The following is a 25459-nucleotide window of genomic DNA, read 5'->3' as shown; positions in this document are numbered from 1 at the left end:
CCTTGCGATCCGGGCAGCTCCAAGCGCGTCTTTATCCCCCACCCAGCATCTCCAGGGCTCAGCTCCCAACCTGGGGAAGCTCCCAGGCTCCCCACCCTTACCCCTTCCCTTGAGCCCTCCGCAGCGCGGGTGTGCAGAGCCGGGGCCACGCGCTAGATGTCAGCGGTGCCTCCGTCAGCTCCCCTTTATATATATCTCTATATAAACGTATAGATCTCATTTATTTATTTTCAATTCTCCCGGCCCCTCCCTCCCCGGGGCGGCGGGGGCCGAGCCGCGCTCCGTGCCCCCCGCTCCTCCCTTCCTCGGCGCTGCGCGGCGGCGCGATCCCGCCCCGGGGGCGGCCGGCGGTGCGGGGCGGTGCGGGGCGGAGGTTGCGCGGCGGCGGTGGCGGGGCCGGGCCGGGCGTGCTGCGGGGCTGCCCGGCCGCCGCGGGGCCGCCATGCCCGCCAAGTCTAAGTACAACCTGGTGGACGACCGGCACGACCTCCGCATCCCCCTGCACAACGAGGACGCCTTTCAGCACGGCATCTGCTTCGAGGCCAAGGTGGGCGGCGGGCGCGCGTCCCTCGGTGCTCCCCGTTCTCTCGCTCTCGGTGTGCGTAGCTGTGATTTTTATTTTTCCTTTCCTCTCCGCTTATCCCCGGGAGCCCTTACCCCCAGACTGAGCTGCCGGGAGTTGAGTGAGTCTTTCAGGGAAGGAGTAGAAGCTGGCCGGGTGAGTCAGGCTGTGACTCTGCTCCTTCACCCCTCCGGAGCATCACCTGGGGTGCAGGTGAAGTCGGAAGGCTTTTACCCCGGCGCTCCCCAGCTTGGGGTGAGCGGGTGGAGGGACCGCGTGCCGTTTGTTGAGCTCTTGGAGAGGTCAGCCCTGGCCCCTAGTGAAGGCTTGCTGTTTCCCCTTGTGTTTATAAATCATTCTCACCAGCGTGTTTGTCAGGAAGAGCTGGTGTTTGTTTTCTTTTCTGCTGGGACCTCTCAGGCTCTTACTGCATTTAGGCTGTTGTGTCCCACGGCTCTGGTGCTCGCAGCCCAAGAAAGCGGAGCGAGCATCTGTCTGCCTTGCTCAGTCGTGGGCAGGTAGCTGGAGGGAGATAGCAATGTAATGTTTTGGCTTTCCAAGTTGCATCCTGTCCCCATTGCTATTCATGGTGACTCCAGTGAGCCATTCCACTGAGGATGGACTGGGGAAAAAAAAACACTTTAAAAGAGTTTCCAAGCAGCACCCATCCCTTATACCTCACTGCCCCTGGGGCAGAGGTGCTGGTAGTGGACAGATCCCAGCCCTGGCACCCAGTTCTGTGTGGTGCTTTGAGGTCAAGTCTGTGTCCTGCTGCAGAGCACGGGGGCTGCGTGTTCCCCCTGCTCACAGATGGCAGGGTCTGCAGAGAGCAGCACGGGGCAGTTGTCTAAGGAGCAAACTTACAACCTGCTTTGGAGCCACTCCTGGGAATGACTGTTCAAATTCCACTTTACATCCTTTTGCTCCTGGGTTATCGCTGCTGGTTGCAGTGTTACCACCAGCACCTGCTGCACAGCAGCTTCCTTTTAAATCACTGCAGGTTCTTAGGTGCTCTGCCCCTTCCCCACGTCGCTTAGGGAGGGAGCAGGGGCTTGGGGTGAGGAGGGGGATGTGGCTTTATTGCCCCTGCTCTGCTCGCTGCTTGTCTCTTCTCTGTGAGGTTCTGGGGCGGTGCATGCAGGTCTTTGTTAGCTCCTCTTTCTCTGATTTTGTATCTTGTGGCACGAGCTGTATGAAGCCCCGCTCTTGATTTTGTGTATTTCTCCAGCAGCTCCTGATGCCAGATGCAGAATGCAGATGGCTTAGGCAATTACTCCATCCTTTTATTAGATTGGTGGAGATTAATTAAATGCTTACACTCCTTTAGTTCCTTTTATCCCCGCGAATCCTGGGCGCTGAAACCCACACAGCTCTCATTGAAGAGAGGTGCAGAGCATGCATCCCACTGCTGGGTGGGGAAATGGGGGGCTCAGGTTTGAAGCAGAGCAACACCAAAAGGAGAAATCCATTCCTGCAAGCCCTTGGCAGTATTACGTGTGTGTTTGCGGGCTGGGGCAGCCCTAGGGGCCACAGAGCATTGTGAGCAGCCTGGTCTCTGCCGTCAGCTGTGCCTTGCCTCCTCCTCCTCTTCTCCCTGTTACCACGTCCCTTGCCCACCACCTTTGTTTCTGGCAGCATTTGGGATGTCCAGGTTTGGCCCTTTCCAAGCATGGGGTGATGAGCACAAGCAGTGATGCTGAGGGTTCTGTCACTAAGGCTATTGGGAGCTACATGCTCTGGCGTGGGGATGCTGTTTCCGAGCAGGCCATCCTTCAAGCCTTACGTTAATCCATTTTCTGGAGATAAACCTAATAACTAGAGAATCATGCTCTACCTTCTCAGGGAATAGTAATGCAGTTTGCACTTTTTGATCTGTTTTTGCTGGACGCATTTCTTGGCACTGAAAGTCTCTGCATCTTTGAAGTGCCTCCATCGAGCTGGTGGGAATTGGAGGAGCTGGCTCGAGGAAAGGCAGCTTCGCTTTCTGCCCATTGTGGTCAAAATTGTTGGATTATATCAGGAGCCAGGCCCCTTGGGTGTGCTGGAGCACTCAGATGAAAGAGCTGCGATCTGCAGCGTGTCGCAGGGGAGCTGCCATGAATTCCCACTTGTGCAATGGTTTCCTGTTTAAATAAATGGGCATTTAAAGAATAAATACACCTTCTGTCCACCTCTTCCCATCATAGCTCCTCCAGCTGGGGCGGGCTGCTGGGCAAATGAGCCTGCTCTTCGTTTTCCCAAAAGGAAAACTGTGGGATGAAATTCAAGGGCAGCTCAGGTGTTGGAGGAGATGCCCAGGGTCCCCATGCAGAGCCAGCAGGACATGCAGGCTACAGACACCTCCCTGCCAGCAGGCTTGAGAGCAGATAAATGCAGGTGGGTTGGAGGATTGGTGCTGTTCTTGGCAGCAGGTGGGTCTGGGGATTGGAAGGGCTTTTTTTTTTTTTTAATACTCTCCTTACAGGATCTTGGCAACACTGCATTTTCTGTCATGTTTGTCAGTACTTTTCTCCACTTTCATGCGTGGGAAACTGAGACTGAACCAAGCATCTGCTGCTGTCTATGTTTGGAGACAGGACATGGAAGAGACTTCGCTCAGATCCAGTGTACCCCATCCTGCAGATCCTGCCAGATCCAGCAGGCTTGCTTGCCTGCCAACATATTTCAGGATTTGAAGTAGGAGAGATGCAGGCACCTCCGACCTGGGCCATCCATCCCTGTGCCCTGCTGCAGACTGCCTCTGTGGGCATTTCTCCATCCCTTGTTGGGACTTGTTGGCAGCCAGGCAGAGCTGAGAGCAGGATACAGGTTGCTCGAAGCTCATACCTCCAGGTGCCTGGGAGAGGCTTGGCAGCAGTGCTTGGGGGTGTTGGTGCTGGCAGCTCTTGAACACGGTGTGCTCAGCAAGGTCTGCTCCCCAGGAACAAAGCTGCAGCGCGGGATTTCTCGCTCTGGGCTATAAATAACCTTGCCGAGTGCCACAAAAGTTCTCCTCTGCAGCAGTGGCATATTTTTGCCATACTTGTTAAGTCAGTTTGGAAACTGCTTGCTGGAGCTCCCAGCACAGCTCCCTGCTGGGACTTGGTGGAGCTGCAGAGAGGGGCCCTGGGGAGGCTCTGTGGTGGTGCAGCAGAACTCGGAGCACAGTGTGTGCACAAGGATGGAGCACAGGCAGTGGTTTCCTGTCCTGTTGGGAGTTTGTCCTTCCAGAGCCTGGCACTGCCTCCTCTTTGCCACTGTGTCATTGTGATAAAGGCATTCCCAAACCACTCCTCTGGATCTTTTTTGCAGGAGTGTGTTCGTTGCCCTCTGACACAATGCTGTCCTGCCAGCCCTGTCCCCAAGTGATGGGGGCTGGCAAGCTGCAGGCTCCTGGGCACATGACTGACCAGAACTCAGAAGAGGAGGCTTTTCCATTGAAGTCAGCTGGCACATCAGCTTTTCCATTCCTGACGGCTCCTGAGTCGTCCCTGCTGGGTGTGAGCAAACCTCTCCCCTCACAGGGCAGAGCAGGGAGTGGGATGAGTCCCTCTGGGCAGCTTGAGGAAAGCAGTTCGAGTGGGATGAGGACACCCACAGACCCATGTGCAGGCAGCAGTGGTGGAACTACAGCCATGGGTTTCACTGTGCTTTGGGGTGCATTTCCCCTCTTCTGCCCTGGACAATCTCTGCCTTGGCTTTTTGCTCCCATGCTGCAGTGTCTATGACACTGACGCAGTAGAGGGAGCAACGCTGAAAAATGCTGTCCTGTTTCTGATGGGAGTCAGCACAGTAGTTGGGGAACCCAGGCAAGATTTGGGACTGGAGCCTCCTCCAGCTCCCACACCAGCAGCTCTGCTCCACAGCCGACTCCTTATCACAGGACAGCTCTTGGGGCTGGCAATGCTCCAGGCGGCTGCTACGGGCTTCCCCAGTGGGATGATTCAGCCCTGACCTTTGCACGATGCTGGGCTGTGGGGCGCCGACGTGCTTGTTCTCCATGAAGGCTTTCCTGGTCCCGCAGACACCACGTGGGAGGCATCTCTGTGTTTTCAGACAGATCACCTTCTCAAGGGAATTCACTTCTGATGGGACAGGATAGCGTTAAACAACCTCAAGGAGAAAAAGAGGGGAAAAAAAAGACACCAGAAAAACACAGAAGCTAAATAATTTGTGCAAACATTGCAAAATGTATTTTCTGGTTTTCTTGTGTTTATTTTCCTCCTGCCCAGGGAGAGCTGGTATTTCCCTGAGCTGGCAAGGGCCTGTGGGCGTGCTGCCTATCCTCTCAGGGGATGGGGAGGCTGTGCAGGGCAGCCCTGCTCCCAGCAGCAGCTCTGGCTGTTCCCACACCTCTTCCCCAAGCAAGGCTGGGTACTGTGAGTAGGAAGGCCGAGGGTGCTGATAAGCACAGTGCTTTCTCATGCCATTCTTACTCCTTCACACTGGAAGGATGACCTCTCTGGCTGCATTTTTTGGGGGATACTCATCACACTGCGAGGAGTTATTCATCTACAGGGTGCTTCCCACTTAGGTTTTCTTTCCTGGATGCAGTAAGGATCTGGGGAGGCTTTGTCTGCTCCCACAGTGAAGGAGGGGTGGATGCTTTGGGGGCTGCGAGCCATCTGCCAAGGTGCTGTGGGCTTGAGGTCCGTGCTCCCAGCAAGGGATGTAGGAAGGATGCTCTGGTTTTGAGCAAAGTGCATCCTGTAGGGTTGTTTGCTGGCCAAGAGTTCCTACTGATGCTTTCCAGACTTGACATATATATATAAAACAAAAACAAAAAAACAAACAAAAAAAAGGAAATAAATTCATGGCAAAGATGCCTCTCGTAATAGAACTTAAATCCTTGGTTGCATGGGAAGACTCTGTTTAGGGGCTGTAATTGCTACTTTCGCAGTCAGGCTTCAGCTGCTGCTGGGGTTTAGAAAGTGAGTGCTGCCTCTGCCTTTGGCTGTGTCATGGAGCTTAATTCCTGGTTGCATAAGGCTGTCCTGCACTGCTGCGGCACATGATGAGCAAGCCAGCTGTTTGATGTTTATTTTTATATCCCTTCTCTTTGCGTGTCCTCATGGCATCAGCTGCCCGGTCCTGCACTGTCACCGCGGGATCCATGCTGGGCTCAGGTTGGGCTCAGCACGTGCAGGGAGAGCTTGCTCTGCTCTGTGCTCTGGGGGTAGAAGCAAAGCCTGGTGGTACTGGTTGGGGGCACTCAGGGCTTTGCACAGCTCACACTTTTTCATCTTGATTTATTAATGGGATAAATCTGGCTCTTTCTTGCAAGTGGGAATGCTATGAAGAACGAGACAATGGGTATAGCTCCTCGTTTCCCTTCCTATGGTAGGAAACATGAGCTGTGCAGCATCCAACAGGCTTCTGAGCCATGTGCAGCGTACAAAGGACTGCCCCATTTTAGTCGTTCAAGCTATTATAGGGTTTTCCTGCGAGAAAGCCACTTACTGTCAGACAAAAGGATGCACACAGGAGGACAGGAGGGGAAGTGTGACCACAGTCTGCAAGCCATGCAGCAGGGCAAGAGCAGGCAGAAAACGAGGCTGGGAAATTTAGGGCAACTGAGCTTTGAGGGGAGGGAGAGGGCTGGGAAGGTGAGAGGGGAGGTCACTGCTTGCAGCACTTTGGGCACAGTGGGCAAAACGCTGGGCTGTGCGTGGGTGCTGCATGGCAATGCGAGGCCATGAGGTTCTGAAGCCATCAGTGACATGCTAACAGGGCTAACCTGCTGTTTCTTTCCCTGCAGTACATAGGCAGCCTGGATGTGCCACGGCCAAACAGCAGGGTGGAGATTGTGACAGCCATGCGGCGGATCCGGGTGAGTGCTTGTGAATACACTCCTTCCTTCCTTCCCCTTGGTGTGTGTGCACAGGGGGTGTGGGGGCACAGCCCTCCCCTTCCCAGGGCTGCTCACAGTTGTGGTCTTCCTCCTGCTGCTGCGTGGAGATGGGTGCATAGTGCAGGCTGCAGAGTCGGCACCTGTACGGATTCGGAGGGTTGCTGGTGTCGTTCCTGGTTCCAAAGTGACAGTGTATGGCTTGCAGGAGAGGTCCTTTTGTTTTCTCCTGCCAGCCTAAGAGCATTGGCTTGTGTGACGTTTTGGATGCTGGATGCCAGCAGGTCCGTGCCCAGTAAGCGGCCACGTGCAAATGAAAGCTCCAAGTTCAAGTAACTGGCAGCATGTAGGTGAGCTGCAGGCCAGCAGGCAGCAGGCTTGCTTGGTGGCGAGCAGGTCAGGGGACGTCAGCTGGCTCTGAAGTCATCGGGCTTCCCAAAATAGGGACAGCCAGGATGCTGGGTGCTCCGCTCACATAATGCCTGGCCAGCAGCCACTGGAGCAGCTCTTCCTCCGCTCCCCTCCTGCAGGACGTGTGGCTGGGAAGCCTCCAGCCTCCCTCATAGGGGTCTGGCATCCTGGCACAGGGTTTTAATTTCAAATTTTATTGCATAAATAGCCCGTGGGCTTTTCTTGACAACTCTCCTACATGCTGCCCAGTTGCTGGGAGGTCTTCTGCTGACATTAGGTTTGCCTATCTTGGTTCTGAGCTGGGTTGGGAAAGTGTGATGCCATCAGGAGCTTTGCATGGATTGTGGGCAGCTGTTTCCTCTTCCTTCCTTCAAGTTCCCTGGGATCACCGTTGTCCTGGAAAAGACACATGGGATACAGTGTCCAAAAGTAGCAGCTCAGCCCCAAAGTTTCACCGCTCTACATCAGCGAGTAAACCCCCCTGCTTAAGAACAAAACGAAGCAGCCCTTATTGGCCTATATAAACAAACTTAAGCATAGCCTAGATAACGCATAGATGAAACTCTGGGTGGTGGAAGGGATGCTGATTAAGGTAAAGTAATGACTTCTTGTGATGAATGATGTGTTTGAAACGTGCTCAAGCTGCCTTGGTGCAGCGTAACATAGGACAGATGCAAGTTAGCAGAAGGACATGAGCTTGCAGATGTGATGTGCCGGAGGGACTACAGCAGAAGAGCATGGGTACCCTCTGCAGCAGTGGTGGCTCTTGGGGGGACACCCTGGACACTCTGGTGCTGCCAGAGGATGCAAGAGCCCTGCTGGGGCTGCAGCATCCTGCTGGGATGTCCCCCGACCTGGGGGGCACGCCGGACGCGCATAGCAGGCATTGCTGGCATTCCTGCTGCCTGCGTGCTCCCTGCTCCCCCGCAGAGGCAGCAGTGCACGGGAGCCAGATGCACACTGAGAGCTCGGCTCCATATGTTTTGTGGAGCTGGATCGAGAGGGGCTTGATATGAGGAAACCGTGTGTTCTGTGGGTGCGTGCAGCTTCATCTAGTGAGTGACAGCCCTGCCCGCGGCGGTGGGTTGGAGCTGGGTGAGGTCCCTTCCAACTCAAGTGATTCTTAAAGCTTCGGCCACATGTGCAACAGTAAGTACAGGAGGCCAGGGCTTGTTTTCGTGGCAATCAGCAGGGTCTGTGTGCTGCTGAGCCCTTTCTCTTCCTCATCTCCAAATAGGGTGGCCTGTGCACTCAGAGCAGTCACAGCACCTTCCTGAGCACAGAGGCTCAGAGTTGCAAAAGACTGGAGTTCAAAATACCTGAACTAGCTACAAATATACTTCTTTTTTTTCTTTTTTTTTCTTTTCCCAGGATGGTTGAGCACATGGAGCCCTAAATAGCAACCATAACTGTATGGGTTTTTAATGAAGTCATGATGTAAGCATACACAAATGCTTTCCTCCCGGTGCCCCTGGCGTGTTTCCAGTGCAGCCATGTTACCTGGCACAGTCATTCCAGAGCATTTCCACTCCCCTTTCTTTGCTGCTTGGGTTGCTGAGCGGGGCTTTAATCCAGGTTTTCCCTGGTTCCTGCAAAGATGAAATCTTATATAGGCACTGTAAAAGCTGCTCCTGCGGAGGTCTTCTGCAATCCTGTTGCTGAGAAGTGTCCAGCGGAATTCTGCAGGTTCAAAATGTGGAGGCATTTCAGGCATTTTAAAGCCTAACTCCTCCAAACCTCCTGCTCTGTCAGGTACATCTGATTCTGTGTGATTTCTGCTTTGCATAGCTGAGCTTTACTTTAGCAAATTGGCAACGTTTCTGAATTTCAACAAGCTTGCTTAAAGCAGAATTTTTCAGCCTCGAGAAGCCACATGCACAGTTGGGCTGGTGCGAAAACTGCTGCGTGCGGCCACTCACTTGCACAGGGCCCACGGTGTAGTTTGCAGCTCATTTAATTAGCATCTTTCTGAGATTTGCCTGTTAGCACCGTGGAGAGTTTCTAAGTGTTCGGCCACTTATTGTGTCTTGCTTGAACAAAGTGAAAAAAGAAAGCGAGCAGCACAAGCACTGCAGTAAAACAGAGCAGTGAGAGGATGGGTTGCAGACCTTGCAGGGGGATGAGTGGGAAGCACAGCACTGGGAGCAGGGTGAGCTATTAGAGCTAATGGCTTCTCATCGTTACCCTGGATGAAGAAGGTTGTGTTCCCTTAGATCTGTGAGGAAAGGGTGGGATATGTGTAACAATGGCCATTTATCGGATTAAAGGGGGTGAAGGTGAGCTTATTGATTTTCCCCAGCACTGCCAGCATTGCTTAGCTGAAGACTGAAATAACCTCCCACCTATTTCAGACCTTGCCCCGGATGCATCGCTGGGCACATGCTCGTGGAGTGACTCGTGGGGATGTGATTGCACATGTAATGCATGTTGGGTAGGGAGCAGCACTGCGCTGCCTTGGTAAGACCTTGGTGAGATGCTGCAGGACTCACTGGAGGTGCTTCTTTAGGCTGTCCCTCCCTACCTGCTTTGGCTGTTCCCATGTTGCTACAGATGTGCAGTTACTCTGGGGTAAGTCTGTGTTCTGTGGCACCAACATAACACCCTCTGGTGCTCACTGTCATGCAGGGGCCAGGCTCGCTTTTCCACACTGTTCTGCATGTTAGAAAAGGTCCTAACATCGGATTTCTTACAACTGTCTCATTTTCTATGTATTACCATAGTGCAACAAAGATCGTTCTGCCTCTGCAGTTCAGAGGTTCCAAAACTGATGTAGGAGTATTGCAGAAAATGAGGTTGAGAGGGATGTGCTGCAGTGGGGCTGATCTGGGGCTTCAGCTTGTCCTGGTATCTCCCAGTAGGCACAGTGCAGAGCTGGGCTTGTCCCACTGCTCCAATCCCCAGGAGTTTCTGTGATTCATCGCACCCATGGCATCGCTTTTGAGGTTTACTTCTGGTTTCCCACAGCACAGAATTTTCCTGTGGGTTTCAGAATAAACCAGGGCATTCAGCCTACTGCCACTATGACAGCTTTGTGCTCCTGGGATCGTGCTAGGTCTGGCTGCTCCCTTGTGCTGACTACTGAAGCCCGTGCCGTGTGAAGCTGGGCAGAGCAGATGTGGGCAGCTCCCACCTCTGGGCAGCTGTCTGCATGGTGGAGATGTCATACTTGGATCCTGCTGTGTGAGTGAGGGCACTGGGGAGAGAGAGGTTGGGGAAAGCAGAGCAAAGCAAAGAAAATCTCACAAGCAGGAGGTCAGGATCAAGCAATACTTTATACCTGTTCTATGGATGAGAAACTGCAACTTAGGAAGAAGGGATTTGTCAGGCTTACCCAAGATGAAATCAACATTTCAAATGCTGCTCTTGTGCGTGATCCTTTCTGCTCCTGTGCTTCACTGCTGGTCCTCAAAGGCCAAGAACTGCTCCTTTTAATTGACTGGCACGTTCTGTGCCGTGTTGCTTGGGCAGAGCTGCAGTGCTGCAGACACCTGCCCTGGGCAGTGCCGGGCACAGCAGGGCTGTTGGACAAGCTGAACAAACTGAGTGCAGTTCAGCCTCTCCCAGACTTGAGTCTGGGATTCTGATGCATGGTCTTGTTGCTTCCTTTAATCTCTTTCCTATTGCTTCGTTCAAGTATGCTATAAAGCGGGTGATATTTCATCAGTTATATCAGTAGGGATTTCCACAGCATTACGCTGTGAGATAATTTCACTTTTCCGTGTTGCTGCACGTTCCCTTTTTCACATGCTTAGGACCCCATTGTCCACATTGCAGCAGCAGCATGGCAGTGGAAGCTCAGCTCTGTCCTTTCTGCTGGGTGACACCTCTAGATGTCTGAGAGCTTCTTTTTTGTTTATAGATTTCTGCATCTTATGTATTCAGCTTCTGTTCCTTTTCCTTTGGGAAGCGGTTTGGACGTTGCCATATAAAATCAAGCTGAAATGAATAGATACCAAGTTCACTTGACCTGGATATCAAATATGCTGTTTTCTTCCAGACCAGCATAGAAATAAGTGCTGTGCTCTCACTGTTGTGGGGTTTACTGCATATCAGTGGCATTCTGTCAATTTTCTGTCTATTGTTCTTTCACTTAGGAATCCAATGGTTAGTGGATTGCACCCCCTTGGGCTGGGCTTGGCTGTTGTTTTAGATAACGTTTGTCAAATTGCTTGCAGAGATGGAAATTGAAATATATTCTTTGAATTTCCCAGCCATCCAGATGCCTTTGTGTGGCACACCCCTAATTTTATTGGGATAGCTTGGGATCTCATTTTGCATAGAGCTATTATTGCTGAGTCGAGTTGTGCTGCAATCCTTTTGGTTGGTATTCAGTCGCATATTGGCTGTGTTCTGGCAGCCCAAAGGCTTGAAACCTTTGTTAACTCAGTTTTTTCAAGGATCTGAGTCTATAACTCTTTCTAAGACTCTCTGAAGGACGGTATTCAGGCTTGCTGATTTTAAACACAGAATTTAGTGAATGGTTTTTAATACCTGCATTAGTTATTGCTGAATAGGAGCCAGGAAACAAATGTGTGATATGAATAATTGCCTTTTTTTCTCCAGTTACAAACCAGAAATGCTGTTGAGCACCGTTACCGTTTAATGAGACCCACAGGGCTGGCTTGCTTCTGATGCGCCTAGCGTTTAATGCTGTTGCTTATTCAGTCCTTATTAATTGTCTGAATTTCATAATTGCTGATTTAGTTACATTATTACCAGCCTGCTTCCTTTTGGTTTGTCATTGCTGTTCTGCCCAGACGTTCTCATCTGCTTTCCATGCTGGAGTTGCTCAAGCTTTTTATGCAATTTGGTGCAGTAAAACATGCAACAAATGGATCCTGGCTGTGTCACAACCTGGGCTGCAAATCTTGCTGTGCTCAGATTCTGCTCTGCTGCATCAACACCTTCCTGAAGTGCTGCATGGGCACACTCCTCTTGTTGCCCCATTTTGTTGCTGGTGCTGAGGTGGAGTTGGGATGGGCACACTACTGTGGTGCCAGAGCTGCTGCCCAGCAGCTGCCTTGGGGGGCCTGCCTTGGAAAGCATGTTGGGAAGGAAGCACAGAGAATGCTTCTCCCTTTGAAAGGTGCTCACCAGGCATTTCCATGGCAAGCCCAATGAGGCTGAGTTTCTGCAGAGTCGTTCAGGGCAGCCTGGTGCTCTCAAACACGCCAACCAGCACAGCCTTGCTCTGCAGAAACCACTCCGTGCCTGTGGTCCCTTTGATCTGAGGGCTGCCCACGGTCAGCCATCTCCAGCATCTCACTGCTTGCCTGTGCCATGACAGTGCCCGCGTGGCCTCCTCCTCCCCCTGGCCTCCTCCTTGCAGGCCACGCTGCCAGCCCTCTCCCATCAGTTTTAATCCAGGCATCATCATAGCTCTATCCCAGCGGGGCATGTTGTCTGTCTTTAACGTGTTCCTGCAGTTTGGAAGAGCTAATGAGAAGCTAATTAAAAATGCCACAAATTCCAGTCAGATATGGGGTTTCCAAAGAATGTGCTGCTGCTGCTTATTTTAGCAGGAGATGATAAACACTGAAATGGGTATGGCTTGTTGCTGGAGTTGTGTCTGCAGGGCTGGGCTGAGCTCTGCTACAAGAACAGTATGCAGCGGGGCTCCCTGCTGCCTTCCACATTGTCCCTCCACTGTGAATCCCCTACAGATCCAGGGTGCTCTCCTCCCATTTCCCTACACCCAAGGCAGTGGATGCGGTGCTCATGGCCATGCAGCCTGGTTGTTTACAACCAGCTGAACCAGTATCTTGCATACACTGGCAGTGGGATGCTCACGCCTGGCCCTGGCTGTTGGTTTGACTTCTATCAGCTCTGATTTCTCCCAGCTTCCCGTGAAACTGCTCAGGTTGAAGGTGTGTTAGCTCAGCTATGGAACTCAGGAGCAGAAGGGAAGGCAGAGGGAGCGGATGGAGGCAGCTGTGTGGTGGGGAGTAGCAAACGAGCAGACGGAATTTATTGTGAAACAGTCAATGTTATTGGGACACCTATTGCGTGTGATAAATGGTTGTGCTGCGATCCGGGCTCGTTGCAAAGCAGCCGCCCTAACTCTGCTCTGCTGCTGTCGCAACACGGGTATTTTTAGACTGATTCCCATTTATACCCGTCAGTACGCGCGGCCCTCACAGACGGTTACCAAAATTAAACCTGAAGTTGGACGGGAATATAGGCACTGACCTTGTCAGTGCACACCAAAATCACAGCTCGCTTCAGATGCACGCGTGCACCGTGGAGCTGCACTTTTCCATACGTGCAGATCTGCGGAGGAGCTTTGCCAAGCAGCACCAACCCGAGAACCAGCACCCCGTGCTTTGTTACTCCTCCTTCCATTTTACCTTTGGATAAAGCGTGGCAAAACCCAACCCACGCATGCGCCGGTGGGAGCCCAACCGAGCGTCCCCCGTGCAGGATGTTTTTGTGCAGGCAGGCTTCCTGGCACACCCAGACGTCAGCCGGTGTCTGTGTGCGTGGGGGGACATGGCGTTCGTCCCCGAGCGCTCTGCAGTGCTGCGTGCATGGACCTGCCCCTGCTTGCTAATGTGATCATTATCAGATAGGGGAAGGCTTCACAAAGCTGCTGCTGCTCTCTCCTTCACTGCCCCGAGTTGGCATTGGGTTGAAGCCTAGCTTGGGTTCTACTGGCTGGGATGGCGGCAGCTGGCTGCGTTTAGGTGCCCTTCAGCATCCAGTCTGCCCAGCACAGTGCATTGGTAGAAGTTTCCTTGCGCTTTTGCTGTGTAGGAACAGTGAGGTGAGGACATACAACACGTTTATTTCTAACGGGGCTGAGATCTTCATGCTTTTCACGTGTACCCCTCTCACTCAAGCAAGGCGCGTGCATCATTTTGCTGCAGACTGACAAGGCTGCACACACTCTCTGTTAAGTAACACACATCAGTCTGTTCTCAAGAAAGGGCACTTCTAATACTCTGCCAGTAGAGATGTGTTGTGCAATGATGCATACTCCAGCTGGCATTATTTTCCTTCTAAGAGTGTATCTTTGAAGATACTTAAATAGCAAACTCTGCATAAAGAACAGATGTTGAAAATAGACTCCCACTAACCTGAGGTCATTGCTGAGGCTCCTGTGCTCTGATATTTAGAAAAACACATTTCTAAATGAGAAGGTAAACATGTTGGTTTTGTTGGTTGGATTTCTTTTGCTGGGAACTGTATAACTAAGGGGCAGTCTTTATTCACTTGTTTCATAGCTGCTTAGAGCTTACAAGTCATCTAATCCAATTTTCTCATGAGCAAGACATCCTTGGGTTTTGTCTTCAATGTGGTTAAAAAAAAAAAGAAATGGACATATCTCAAAATCTATTTTAAGTCTTTGCTTGAATGTTTTAGCAGAGCCATTAAGCAGAGCTTCAGGTGGAGGGAGAGAGGGTCTGCTGAGCTGCTCGAGCTCCAGGAGCAGAGCACTGCCTTTTCCTTCCTCTGGGCTCTTCCTTGAAGTTATTTCTCACAGCAGTGTATCTTCTGGGATTGCCACATTGCTACAGCCAGGAATTCAGAAAGTTGAACATGACTTGGAATATTATGGGTATTTCAAAATCCGGAGTTGTACCCAAGAGGGGTAAGACACCCGTGCCAGAGGTGCAAAAACCATTACAACTCTGTGAGGAAACAACCAGCTAAGGGGGTGCTGGGGAAGCTGCAAAATCCCTCTTTCACTCTTCCCTGCTTCACGATGAGTCCTGTATCTCTATATGAAACAAACTGGAGGCGTCTGTAGCAGAGCTTATCCTCCTGGTTTCCTCAGTGGTGGGAAATGTGGTTTTTCTCCTGCAGCAGCCCCTCCAGTGCCATGAGCACTACTTTTCCTGTGTAGGATCCTATGGCCCATGTCAATGTGAGAGCTGTTACTGGAGCAAGCACGGATGCCAGCGTGCTGCCTTCCCTCTGCGTGGCCTGGTGGTGCTCCCCAGCTCGCTGCCTGCAAAAACAACCCTTGCTTGTTAGCAACCTGGGCTCTGCCAGAGGGTAGGGAGAGGAGGCGATAAGGTTGTGTCCCACCCCTGGGCAGGGTGCAAATTATCTTCTGGGTCAGTGCAGGCTGATTCCTGTGCAGGTTGGGATAAAACAAAACCCTGCTCATTTGAACTGTTGCACCACGAGGTCTGGACAAACCCTGCTTGGTTCTGAGTTCACCCTTTGCAGTCTTTGTGACTCACATCTTGCTCAGTCTGCACAACCTGGTGCTTGCTTCGACCCTATGTGTAGCTACTGCTCAGGGTGAAATCAGTTTGGATTGTGGAATCAAAGCCTTGTGAGCAGGGCAGAACAAATTGCATGCTGTGGTTGTGAGCAAGGCGAAGCAGCTCTCAAACGGTGCTGATGTTCACTCTTGCTCTGTAAAGCAAGCAGCGTGTGTTGCTTCTTTCTCCCAGCGCGCTCCTCTCCTTTTCACCAAACTGGGGTCTCTTCCCCAGCATCACCCACAGCCTTTGTGCATGTGGACAGATTAATGTGGGCTGAGGGCAGGTCCAGCTGGGCGCTAGCTGCAAGTGCAGCATGCAGTGAATCAGCCAGACCTGCCAATGCTGTGCTGGGGCAGCTTTGGGTGGTGATGTCAGCTCTGCCCTCCTGACCCACCCCCTCCTCCCCCAGGACCTTGGACACACAAGCATGCATCAGAGAGGAGGGGAAGCTGAGTTGCTGTTTTATTGAATTCCCCTCGCTGCCGATTCATTCTTAAATTATGGTTAGCGTCTCATTAGGGAGCCCCAATGGGCATGAGTTCATTAGTGTTTTATTGGTTAGAGCCGTGCTTCATTACACGGGAAACGTATCCCAAAGAGCATCTGTGCTCATCGGAGTGCTGCACTAATGAGCCCGGGCTGGAGTGGATGCGGCATAGTTCTGGAGTGCATGCCTCAGATTTGCTTCGTGCTCTCCTCGGCACTAGGATCAAGGGCCAGATTTATGAGAGCAAATCTGGCTGCTCAGCCCTTCAGAGAATTTGCTTTTTTTGCTGCTGGAGCTTTGCCATGAAGGGATTTGGCTGCAGCATGGTGTGGGCAGAATGCTTGCCTCGAGGTGAGCAGGAAAGGGATGAGCCTGGGCAGTGCCCTCACCGGCAGCCCCAGTAGAGTGAGGCATGGGGGATCCTTCCCCAGCAGCTCCGTACCTGTTCTGCCCCATGCAGCCAGTGCCAGGGGTTGGTAATACCTTTGATGAATCCTGCTCTGTCTGCTTTGCTTTCCTGGGGCTGTTACTTTGGCCCAGGCTAAAAAGAGTCTCTCTAACCCTGAGCTGTTTTTCAGGGTTGTTGTCTCTTCTGAGCCCAAATTAATTAGCACTCAGTACCCAGAACAGCAAACTTTGACTCCAGCACAGCATGGTGCTGCTGATCAATGAGCAGCAGGACCTGTAAGTTGGACTGATGTGTCGGGGGCTGTGCTTGTGAGAGGCGACACCTGGAAACCAGCTCTAGTGGGTTCCTTGCTGACCAGCTCTGGAGACCTGCTGCTGCCCCAGGAAAGCAGGGCAGATGTGGAGTCTTCTCATAGCCACAGCGAGAGCCTGAGCTTTGATTTCTGCAGCCCATCACCGTGGCTTTGGAGCCTGTGGGCTGGCCCAGCCTGCCTGCTCCGTGAGCTGGGACAGGCAGAGCAGCATCACCCCATCAGGTGCTTTTCTGAGTCATTCACATCTGTCGTCCCCCCCATCAGCCGCTTCCAAATGGCTTTGAGGAATTGTATTTTCAGGTCTTTTGTCATTGGATCGCAGGTTGGGGCCAGAAGTGTTCACTGCCTGCTGGCTGTGGCTGCCAGAGCTGATGCATCATGCAGTGCTGGAAATGTCACACGGAGCCTCAGCAGGACCCAAGGCAGGGCTCGGCTGCTGCTCCCTTTGCAGCAAGGCTTGCTAATGAGCAAGTTCATTAAATCCCTCTTCCTTGAGTGCGGCATACAGGGCTGCTGTGCTGCAGGGTACTGGGTACCAGTGTCAGAGGTGGGGAGGTTCTGCAACTCCCCAGAACAATGGGAGCAGATGGGTGCTCCGTGAACACAATTGCTGGCCAAGCACCCACTGTCCCGTGGTACCCTGTAGGGCCACAGCCATGTGTGTGGACCTACTGAGCTACAAAATGCTGTGCTTTTACCCCAAAACTGTAAGCCATTGCTCTAGCGAAGGGCAGCCCTCACTGGTGCTGTGTGGGACTTTGCTTAGCCTGAATTAACTCCTGACCTGTTCACCCTGCACAAGCCCTCAGTGCTTGTAGGGCTCTGCACGCAGGAGCGGTTGGGTGTGGGGGAATTGTGCTGTCTCCCCGTGGCTGGGCTGGAACTTTGTGTTTAGTCACTGATCTTTGGAAGTTCCTGGGTTTTATTTCCCATCCAGTGACTTCTAATTGAAGTGGGTAATCGCATTATGCTGTCTCCCCCGGCGAGGTTCACTGAGTCCTTAGCAGTCAGCTCTGATTTTACACTGAGTCCCCCCAAACTGCGTTTGACTTAGATTTTCTCTTCCCAGAGCTCAAGCTGGGGGAGGGGTTGGGGAATTGCCCCTCTGTGGGGTTATGTCTCTTCAAAGGGGGAGGATGCACTAAGTACTATCACGCTGAGAGGATACGTTGCTTCCAGTGGGCTCCTGCAGGTGCTGGGTGCGAGAAAAACATGGCTGCATCCCTGCTGTGGATGTGTGGCTGGGGGGGGCACATGGTGTTACCACATCCATCCCATCAGAACATCTTCAGATCACCCCAGGAGGACTAACTTGGCCTCTCTCTGCAGTATGAGTTTAAAGCCAAGAATATCAAGAAGAAGAAGGTGAACCTCATCGTGTCGGTGGATGGCGTGAAGGTCATTCTGAAGAAGAAGAAGAAGGTAGGCAGCCCCAGACAGGGGCAGCGGTGCTGGGGACCTGAGGGGAGTGCTGTGAGATGGTTGGGAAGGTTATCCTTGGATTTCTGAATCAGGAGGCCCCTGGCTGTGCTTTGAGCAGGAAGCACTCTGGCTGTGCAGGGCTTTTTGGCTGCACACTGGACTGTCTGCTAGGGCTGTAGGGCAGCAGCAGGGCTATTGCAAGCACTGCCCCAGCACTGCCTCTGCCCCGTTCTCAATCACGAGGGCAGCATCTGATGTACTCATTTTCAGCTTTTTCCATTGCAGAAAAAAGAATGGGCTTGGGACGAGAACAAAATGCTCGTCATGCACGATCCCATTTACAGGTAAGATCACCTGGGGATGGCACAAGGGCTCTGACATACCGCACCAGCATCCTGCAGACTGAGCAGAGCCCCAGCTTGTGCAGTGATGTCTGGTGGGTCCCTGCACAGCTGGGAGCAGGCATGCTTCTGCAGGAAAACCTTCTGAGTTCCCCAGGGCAGCCAGGCCAGGTGCCACTAAGCCCCTTTTAATGATCCCAATTAGAGCAATAAAGCTGCACCCTGCTGGGGAAAGGAGAGACCTGATGGCGGGGCGGCTCCACAGGCTGGAGCCGGGCTGGGCCAGTAGTATCCTGTGGTGACCTCAGAGGGCACAGGGCAGTTGCTCTGGCTTGCTGTGCTCTCCCAGCATCCACTCAGTGGGCTGGCTGGAGCAGAGGAGACCAGCTCACCAAAACAGCACAGAGGTCTTGTTCCTGCAGGTCTCCTTTGTCCTGGGACCCTCAGTTGCTGCCACTGGGGCTGAGCAGAGAAATCTCTGCGATGTCTTCGTGAAGTGTTTGCTGCTGCTGTGTCAGCAGAGGATTTTTTCTCAGCCTAGGTGGAACCACTGCCAAAAAAACATTTCTGCTGGGCTTTTGCAGGGTCGTGCTGCAGAGGCTGGGCAGCTGCCAGCACCCAGAGTGTGCTCTGTGAGATTCTGGCTGTGGTCTTGCTGGCATCCTGGGCACTGTGGGTAGTGTGTGTTGGAGGCAATGTCCTCCCATTCCTTTCTGTCCTTGCAGGATATTCTATGTGTCCCATGACTCGCAGGACCTAAAGATCTTTAGCTACATTGCCCGGGATGGGTCTAGCAATGTGTTCAGGTGCAACGTCTTCAAATCCAAGAAGAAGGTGAGGATGTTGGGGAACACATCCCAGTGGGGTGGCTGGGCCAGGACCTGGAATCATGGTGGTTTGTGTTCTGAGCTGCAGTCGCTGTGGCGATGCACAGAAAGCCGGGCAGCTGTTCACAATGGACTGATGCCTCTGCTCCTCTCTCTCCTGCTGCAGAGCCAAGCCATGCGCATCGTGAGGACAGTGGGACAGGCGTTTGAGGTCTGCCACAAGCTGAGCCTGCAGCACACCCAGCAAAATGCTGATGGGCAGGAGGATGGGGATAGTGAGAGGAACGGGGACAATCTGGATGTCCCAGGTACTGTGCTGGGGTGAAGGGGCCACACATCGTTGCTGAGGTGGCTGGCAGACACCATCTGCAGAGCCACTGTCTGTCTGTGAAGCTTGCTGCCAGCTGACACCTGCAGGGAATGGATTTGCACGGCAGTCTGTCCTGCAGTGTGGCAGGATCTTGCCTAGCAAGGAGCCTTCGCTAGGTGTTAGCCTTCATCCTCTCAGACATTCCCCATGCTGGGAGCCCATTAGCAGCATTCTGGGCTCAGCTGGGTGCCCAAGTGCTCTCTGCTTCACATGCTGCAAAACCTTCCTTGTTGCTGCCAAGAAAGGAGCCAAAGATAGGACGATCCCCACATCCCCAAACATGTGCCTGGTGCTCTGAATTGTGAGAGAGGGGAGAGGGTAGCTGTTCTGCACACCTGCAGACTTCGTCAAGCTGATTTTAGGGGCCATTTGGGATGCTTGCAGGTCTGCATTCAGATTCCTTGTCCTCCATGGGGGTGCAAGGTCCTCTGGAGCTGCCTGACCCTGCAGCAGTGCTGTCCTGAGGGGCTGCTGCTGGCCTGAGTGCCTCATTGTTTGTTTTTCCTCTGCACAATGTCCTGGCCTCGGTATGCAGCTCCCTGGGGATTTCTGAGCATCCGTCCTTTTTGTTTTCCCATAACCTCTTGTTTACCTTCAGCTTTCTGTGTCTCCTGCTCTCAATGGCCTGTTTCCCCCAAATCCAGGGCTTTTGGCTGCTGGTCCCTGGGTGTGTTTGGCCACGAGCTCTGTCCCTGGCAGCTAGAAAAGCACAGCCACGGAAGCATGACGTGCAAGTCCCCAACCTGTGTGGGATGTGGACTGCTCTGGAGCACAGCATCTGGGGAGCCCTAGGGAGCATTGCAAGGGACTTGGGTTTAAATGGGACATTAAAGTGCTTGGAGAGCTGCTAAATGCAAGCAAGCAGAGATCAAATGGATGGGGCAGCAGAGGATGGGGATACAGGGAATGGTGGGGGGAATGCAGGGTTCCAGTTCTCGCCCCCAGCCATGCCCTGCTGTCCCACAGCCTGCCGCCTCACTGCTGCAGAGAGGGCGGCCACCTCGGCCGAGGAGACTGACATTGATGCTGTGGAGCTGCCGCTGCCTGGGGCTGACATCCTCGACTTCAGCCGTGGTGTCACTGACCTGGATGCTGTGGGCAAGGAGGCGAGCGCCGACGCCAAGGTGCGTGGGTCCCCCTGGGGGCCTGGGGGTCAGGAGGGATTTAGCAGCATTCCCAGCCCCCAGATCAAAGCTGTCTGCCGCTGCCCGTCGGCTCGGGGCTGGGTGTACCAAAGCTCGGCTGCATGGAAAGAGTTGGGGCAGAGCTGGTAGGAATAACTGTTTTTCTCACACACCTCAAATAAGGGCTATATTTTTGATACGGTGGAAATTTCCATGGGAAACGTCAGCCTTTTCCAAAACTTTCTGCAATAATATTTGTGCTTTTATCACAAGCCTGGGGGAGCACAGGGAGGTCAGTGAGCCCATCATCCAGCCCCTGGCAAAAACTGTTCTTAGAGCTTTACAGCAGGCTTCCCCTGCCTCAGCAAAGCGTGATTTGCTTGGAATGCAGCAGCCTTTTTCCTGGAAATGTTGGGGTCTGCTCTGTGCCTGGAAGCTCTCAGGGCCATGGAGGCACGGGGTCACCATTATTGATGTTGGTGTGTTGCAGGGCTGCCTTCATCCTGAGGACATCCTGACTGCTTCGCCCAAGATGCTGCTGCCCTCGTCTGCCCCGCTGCCTGACCTGGGCACGCCTCTGTCCGCCCACCACCAAATGCAGCTCCTGCAGCAGCTCCTGCAGCAGCAGCAGCAGCAAACACAAGTGGCTGTGGCACAGGTTTGTCCCAACACTGTTTTCTGGGGGTGCAACGAAGAGTGGGGGACTCAACATGAGGCACATGGCATTCATCCTGGCCAACTGCAGCCAGCAGCTCACTCTGTGTGAGTATTCTTCATTTCAGCAGCTCTGGCTCCTCCACTTGACCAATGAGCATAGCTTTGCTTGTTTTCTGACACCTTCCAGGGCTGTCTCCATTTGTTTGGCTTTCCTAGAATCAGTAATGTTGGAAAAGAGTGTTAAAGTCACCTAGATCAACCACCCGCCTGTCCCTACTGTGCCCACTGACCACATCCCTCAGTGCCACATCTCCTCGGTTCTTGAACACCTCCCGTGTGAGCCCACCACCTCTCTGGGCAGCCCATACCAGTGCACCACCACTATTTCAGAGAATAAATTGTTCCTAATATCCAACCTGAACCTCCCCTGCCACAGCTTATGGTTTTCCAACGGGCCTGAGCAAGCAGCTGCAGAAGACTTTTTGTGCATTGCTTTCTCCAGGGGCTGACACCCTGCTCTGGAGCTCTGCCCACCTCAGCGTGGTTCTCATCCCAGAGCTGTCACTCAGCTCCTCTCCAATCCATTCAGTATGAGCTGTGGTGATCCAGTGTCACACTAATTTATTAATGAAAAAGTTATGTTCTGTTGTGTCAAATGCCTGTTAGGTGACTGAACGCATTACATCAACATCTCTGTCGATGGCACTCGTTATCTTCTCTTGAGAAGCACCAAGTCAGTTTGTCTCTGAACACTGTGACTGGCACAGGCTTAATTCTTTACAAACAAACCAGTAGCTCCACTGCGTCAACCAGAGTCTGTGTCAAACTGATGTGTCTGTAGCTGCAGGGACCCGTAATTGGCTGGAGCTGAAATACCGTTTCACTCCTTCACTGACCAGAGAGACTTGCTTTTTTAAGGTGTTTCCAGACACCTGTCCCTTGGATTATGGCCATGAGCCCATGTGAGTGTTGTCTCTAGGGTCTGGTGGCACGAGGCACTGCCCCTCTGTCAGCTGTGATGTGTGGGCTCTGCATACTGCTTCCCTGCAGCACCTGAGTACCGCCCAGGCCCTGCTGCAGGCTCCTGCCATGCAGAGGGGAGGGATTTTTTCCAGGCTGATGCTATCAGCATGGAGCTTGCATACCTACTGAGCATTTGATTGCAGTTCCACCACTGCCAGCTGCTGCCTCACCCAGCAGCTCTGCACAAAGGGCTCCCTTGCCTTCCCCAGGATCACCAGGAGTGCTGTGATGTGATGGGTGTCTCCTGTCCCACAGGTCCACCTGCTGAAGGACCAGCTGGCTGCAGAGGCAGCGGCACGCCTGGAGGCACAGGCACGTGTGCACCAGCTCCTGCTCCAGAACAAGGACTTGCTGCAGCACATCTCGCTCCTGGTCAAGCAGGTGCAGGAGCTGGAGTTGAAGCTGGCGGGGAACAACACCAGTAAGCACTTCTGCCCAATCCTCTCACCTCACAGCTAGCAGGGACCCCACAGCACAAGGGGGTTTGTGGTTGGGGACCCCAGCTCCAGAGAGACATAGGGCTTAGGGACATGACACAGCACCAGTGCCCCTGTGTGAGGGAGGCTTGTGGTAGGATCTGTGGGGAACACATGGGTGTTACACCCCATTTTTTGTGGCATTTCTAATGTTTTCTGGGGAAGTGGCAATATTAATGCCCTTCTGGTCTGGCTTGTGCATATGCAGCAGGACACCTGCACGCAGGATGGAGGAGGTGTGGGGTGGCTGTCACACGCCTATCAGCTATATGCCTGCTCTTCCCAACAGCTGTACATCTATGCCAGCTCCCTTCTTGCCACAAGAGACCCTCCTTGACTTTCTTCTCCAGTATATGTGGCCACCAGCTCCCTTCAGAAACCAGGGGAAGGCAGCTAGCTTTCCTCCCTGGCTCTCTGCAAGCCACCAGCTCCTGGCACGTGTGCCCCTGTCATCTGAGCATTTGAGGCTGCGGGTCTGCAGCAGCTGTGGTGGCCATGGGATGCCCGGGAGGGATGGGGTGGCACTGCCTGCCTCTCAGCCATGCCCTTCTCTTGCAGCAGGCTCCCAGGACAGCCTGCTGGAGATCACCTTCCGCTCCAGCGTCCTCCCCATGCTCTGCGACCCGACCACCCCGCAGCCTGAGGACACCCACCTGCCACAGCTGGGCCCCAGCTCGGGCTTCCCCAGCGCCCTGGGCAGCCCCATAGGTAGGAACGACTGTCTGGTGAAGCTGGAGTGCTACCACTTCCTTCCGAGCTCAGGGTCGCACGCCCCGGAGCCGGCGCTGGGCAGCCTGGAGCTCCTCAAGTTCCGTGAGTCGGGCATCGCCTCTGAGTACGAGTCCAACACGGACGAGAGTGAGGAGCGTGACTCCTGGTCCCAGGAGGAACCGCCGCGCCTGCTCAACGTGCAGCCCCAGCAGGACCTGGGTGACAGCCTGGAGGATGAGATCGCGGTGTAGGGGATGGCAAGAGGTGGCACAGAGCAGCCGGGACCCCCAGGGATGGTGGAGGGAGTGTGGGGCTGGATGGCAGCAGGGGCCGGAGCTAGGCATGGTGTGTGATGCTGCCGTGCTGGCAGCTCCCTCCCTGGCTTGTGCTGTACGTAGGACCCTGATGCGTGCAGCCCATGGTAGCTCCATCTTCAGGGAGGTAGATGTGATGGTACTGCAGTGTCTCAGTCGGAGCAGGGGGCAGATCCTCCTTCCCTGCTGCCAGTCATCTTGTCCTGAGCTCAGCCAGCCCTCAGCACCCTCAGCTTCATGCCAGGCTTGTGCTGCTCTCTGGTCCCCATGTCCTCCCAAGCTGTATTTTGAGATCAGAAGCAAGGGAAGCAAAGAGCCCTTAGCAGCACTGCGTCCCTGCAGGGCTCCTCATGCTGCTGGCATTGCTGGCCAGCAACCATGCCGGGGTAGGAGCCACTGCTGTCAGTGTTATATAGGGGGAAATCAGTGAAACTGGAGAAGGTTTTTGCTGGGGGAATGAGAGAGCAGGTATGGGGCAGGGACAGGAGGGACATAAGAGCCAGCATGAGTAGGTTTCCTGCATGGCAGAGATGGTGGGAGATGGGGCTGGGGCTATGCTGTCAGGATGAGATAGCATGCAGTCAGTGTGGGTGCGTGAGTGACAGGAGAGGAATGCTGGGGAGGAGCTGGGGAAGGTGAAGGGGGTAAGAGGAGGTTGCACAGTATGGCCAGACACTGAGGTTTGTGGCAGTGTGGGGCAGGATTGATCCTTGTCTGAGGCAGACAGAGGGTGCTGGGCACAGCCTGCTCCTCTCCTGGGCTGTGAAGTGGATAGGGAAGCACAGAAGAGCATGGAGTGAGAGCCAGGAAGCACAGCACAGGGATGGAGAGTCCTCCTTTCCTCATTGCCTGGCCCTGGAGCAATTTGGTCCAGCTACCAGGTATCAAAGCCTTTATGGTGCTCTTAAATTATGTTTTCAAGCAATTCCCTGCACCACTGCTACTGCTAGTTCCCTGCTTGGCTTTACAGATGAACCATCGCATTTCCGTGCAGTCACTTGCACCGGGACCACTGCTGGCGACGGCTGTGTGCATAGACACATGGGAAGCAAGATCTCCTCCTTCCCTAGCTGCTGTGGGTGCTGTGTATGTTCACATTTCCCAGAAGGGGTTACTCTGCAGGGCAATTTGGTGGCTGTGTAGCCCATTGTCTGGCTTGGGGTAACCCTGCTCCTAGGCTGGTTGCTTCAGGGTGCATGCTGAGCCCAGGGTGGAGAAGGGGTGCTCTGGACCCCTCTGGAAGATGACACCAGTCATGAGGAGCTGCTGGGAGCTGCTTGGTGTAGGGTTCAGTGCCTGTACTCAGCTGGAATGGGAGAGGTGGGCACTCCAGGTGGGGAGCTGGTGGGTGGCACAGGTGAGGAACGGCTGTGCATGTGGGTGCCTTCATGTGGTCAGTTTGCACCCTCCAGAAAAGTGAATCCAGAATGTTAGGATCCCTCCTGCCCTGTTTCTGCTTTGCTTTTCTGCTTGCCTGCTGCTTTCCCTTTTGCCAGCTGTCTCTGCTTGATCTGCCTGCATCTAACCTGGCTGCATACATCCCAGACTCAAGCCCTTGCTCTACTCCAGTGCTTGACCCTGCTGTGAGGGGGGTCCATGGTTTCCTTCTGCTTCAGTCCCCTTAGGGCTGAGGAGCAGGGTGTGGTTGAGACCCCGGAGGGGAGCAAGGGCTGTGCTGTGCACTGTTTACCCCGTGAGGAGGTGGGCACTGCGGGTAGCAGAGCTGTCAGGAGCTAGAGAGTCCTAGTGGGAAGGAAGGACATGTCCTCTGCTGGACCTTGTATCAGCACCAAGGGGCACGTAGGGAATGTGGAGGTCAAAGGCAGCCTTGGCTGCAGTGACCCTGAGATGGTGGAATTCTTAAGATCCTTAGGTCAGGGAGGGGAGTGAAAAGTAAGCTCATGACCCTGAGCTTCAGGAGAGCAGACTTCGACCTCTTTGAGGATCTGTCAGAAGAACCGCGTGGATT

At 53.6% G+C, this 25459-nt stretch overlaps 1 protein-coding gene across 2 annotated transcripts; it reads left to right on the top strand.

Annotated features, from left to right (window-relative positions):
- Positions 1-369: 369 nt before the first annotated feature.
- On the top strand, positions 370-23535 carry NOS1AP (nitric oxide synthase 1 adaptor protein). Of its 2 annotated transcripts, none has more exons than XM_065743263.1 (10): positions 370-547; positions 6300-6371; positions 17555-17647; positions 17933-17991; positions 18714-18822; positions 18982-19123; positions 20152-20309; positions 20800-20967; positions 22245-22410; positions 23024-23535. In XM_065743263.1, the coding sequence occupies exons 1-10, from the start codon at positions 443-445 to the stop codon at positions 23425-23427; spliced, it is 1476 nt and encodes a 491-aa protein (XP_065599335.1). In that variant the 5' UTR covers positions 370-442; the 3' UTR covers positions 23428-23535. The 2 variants fall into 2 exon arrangements, with proteins under 2 accessions (XP_065599335.1, XP_065599327.1); XM_065743255.1 differs by having other exon boundaries at positions 17918-17991.
- The last annotated feature ends 1924 nt before the right edge of the window (positions 23536-25459 follow it).

Source organism: Cyrtonyx montezumae, unplaced genomic scaffold (assembly GCF_038088225.1).
Source record: "Cyrtonyx montezumae isolate F1298 unplaced genomic scaffold, pur_monq_1.0 scaffold_1, whole genome shotgun sequence".
NCBI classification, from domain to species: Eukaryota; Metazoa; Chordata; class Aves; order Galliformes; family Odontophoridae; genus Cyrtonyx; species Cyrtonyx montezumae.
The sequence above is the reverse complement of the archived record's forward strand: the minus strand, read 5'-3'. Positions and strand labels throughout refer to the sequence as shown.

What these genes read in the sequence shown, in the direction of transcription:
- NOS1AP (XM_065743255.1), top strand. Translation starts at nt 443, where the DNA reads ATGCCCGCCAAGTCTAAGTACAACCTGGTGGACGACCGGCACGACCTC. An exon ending in CAGCCATGCGGCGGATCCGG is followed by an intron (nt 6,372 to 17,554) that starts GTGAGTGCTTGT and finishes CTCTCTCTGCAG; the next exon opens with TATGAGTTTAAAGCCAAGAA. An exon ending in TCTTCAAATCCAAGAAGAAG is followed by an intron (nt 18,823 to 18,981) that starts GTGAGGATGTTG and finishes CTCCTGCTGCAG; the next exon opens with AGCCAAGCCATGCGCATCGT.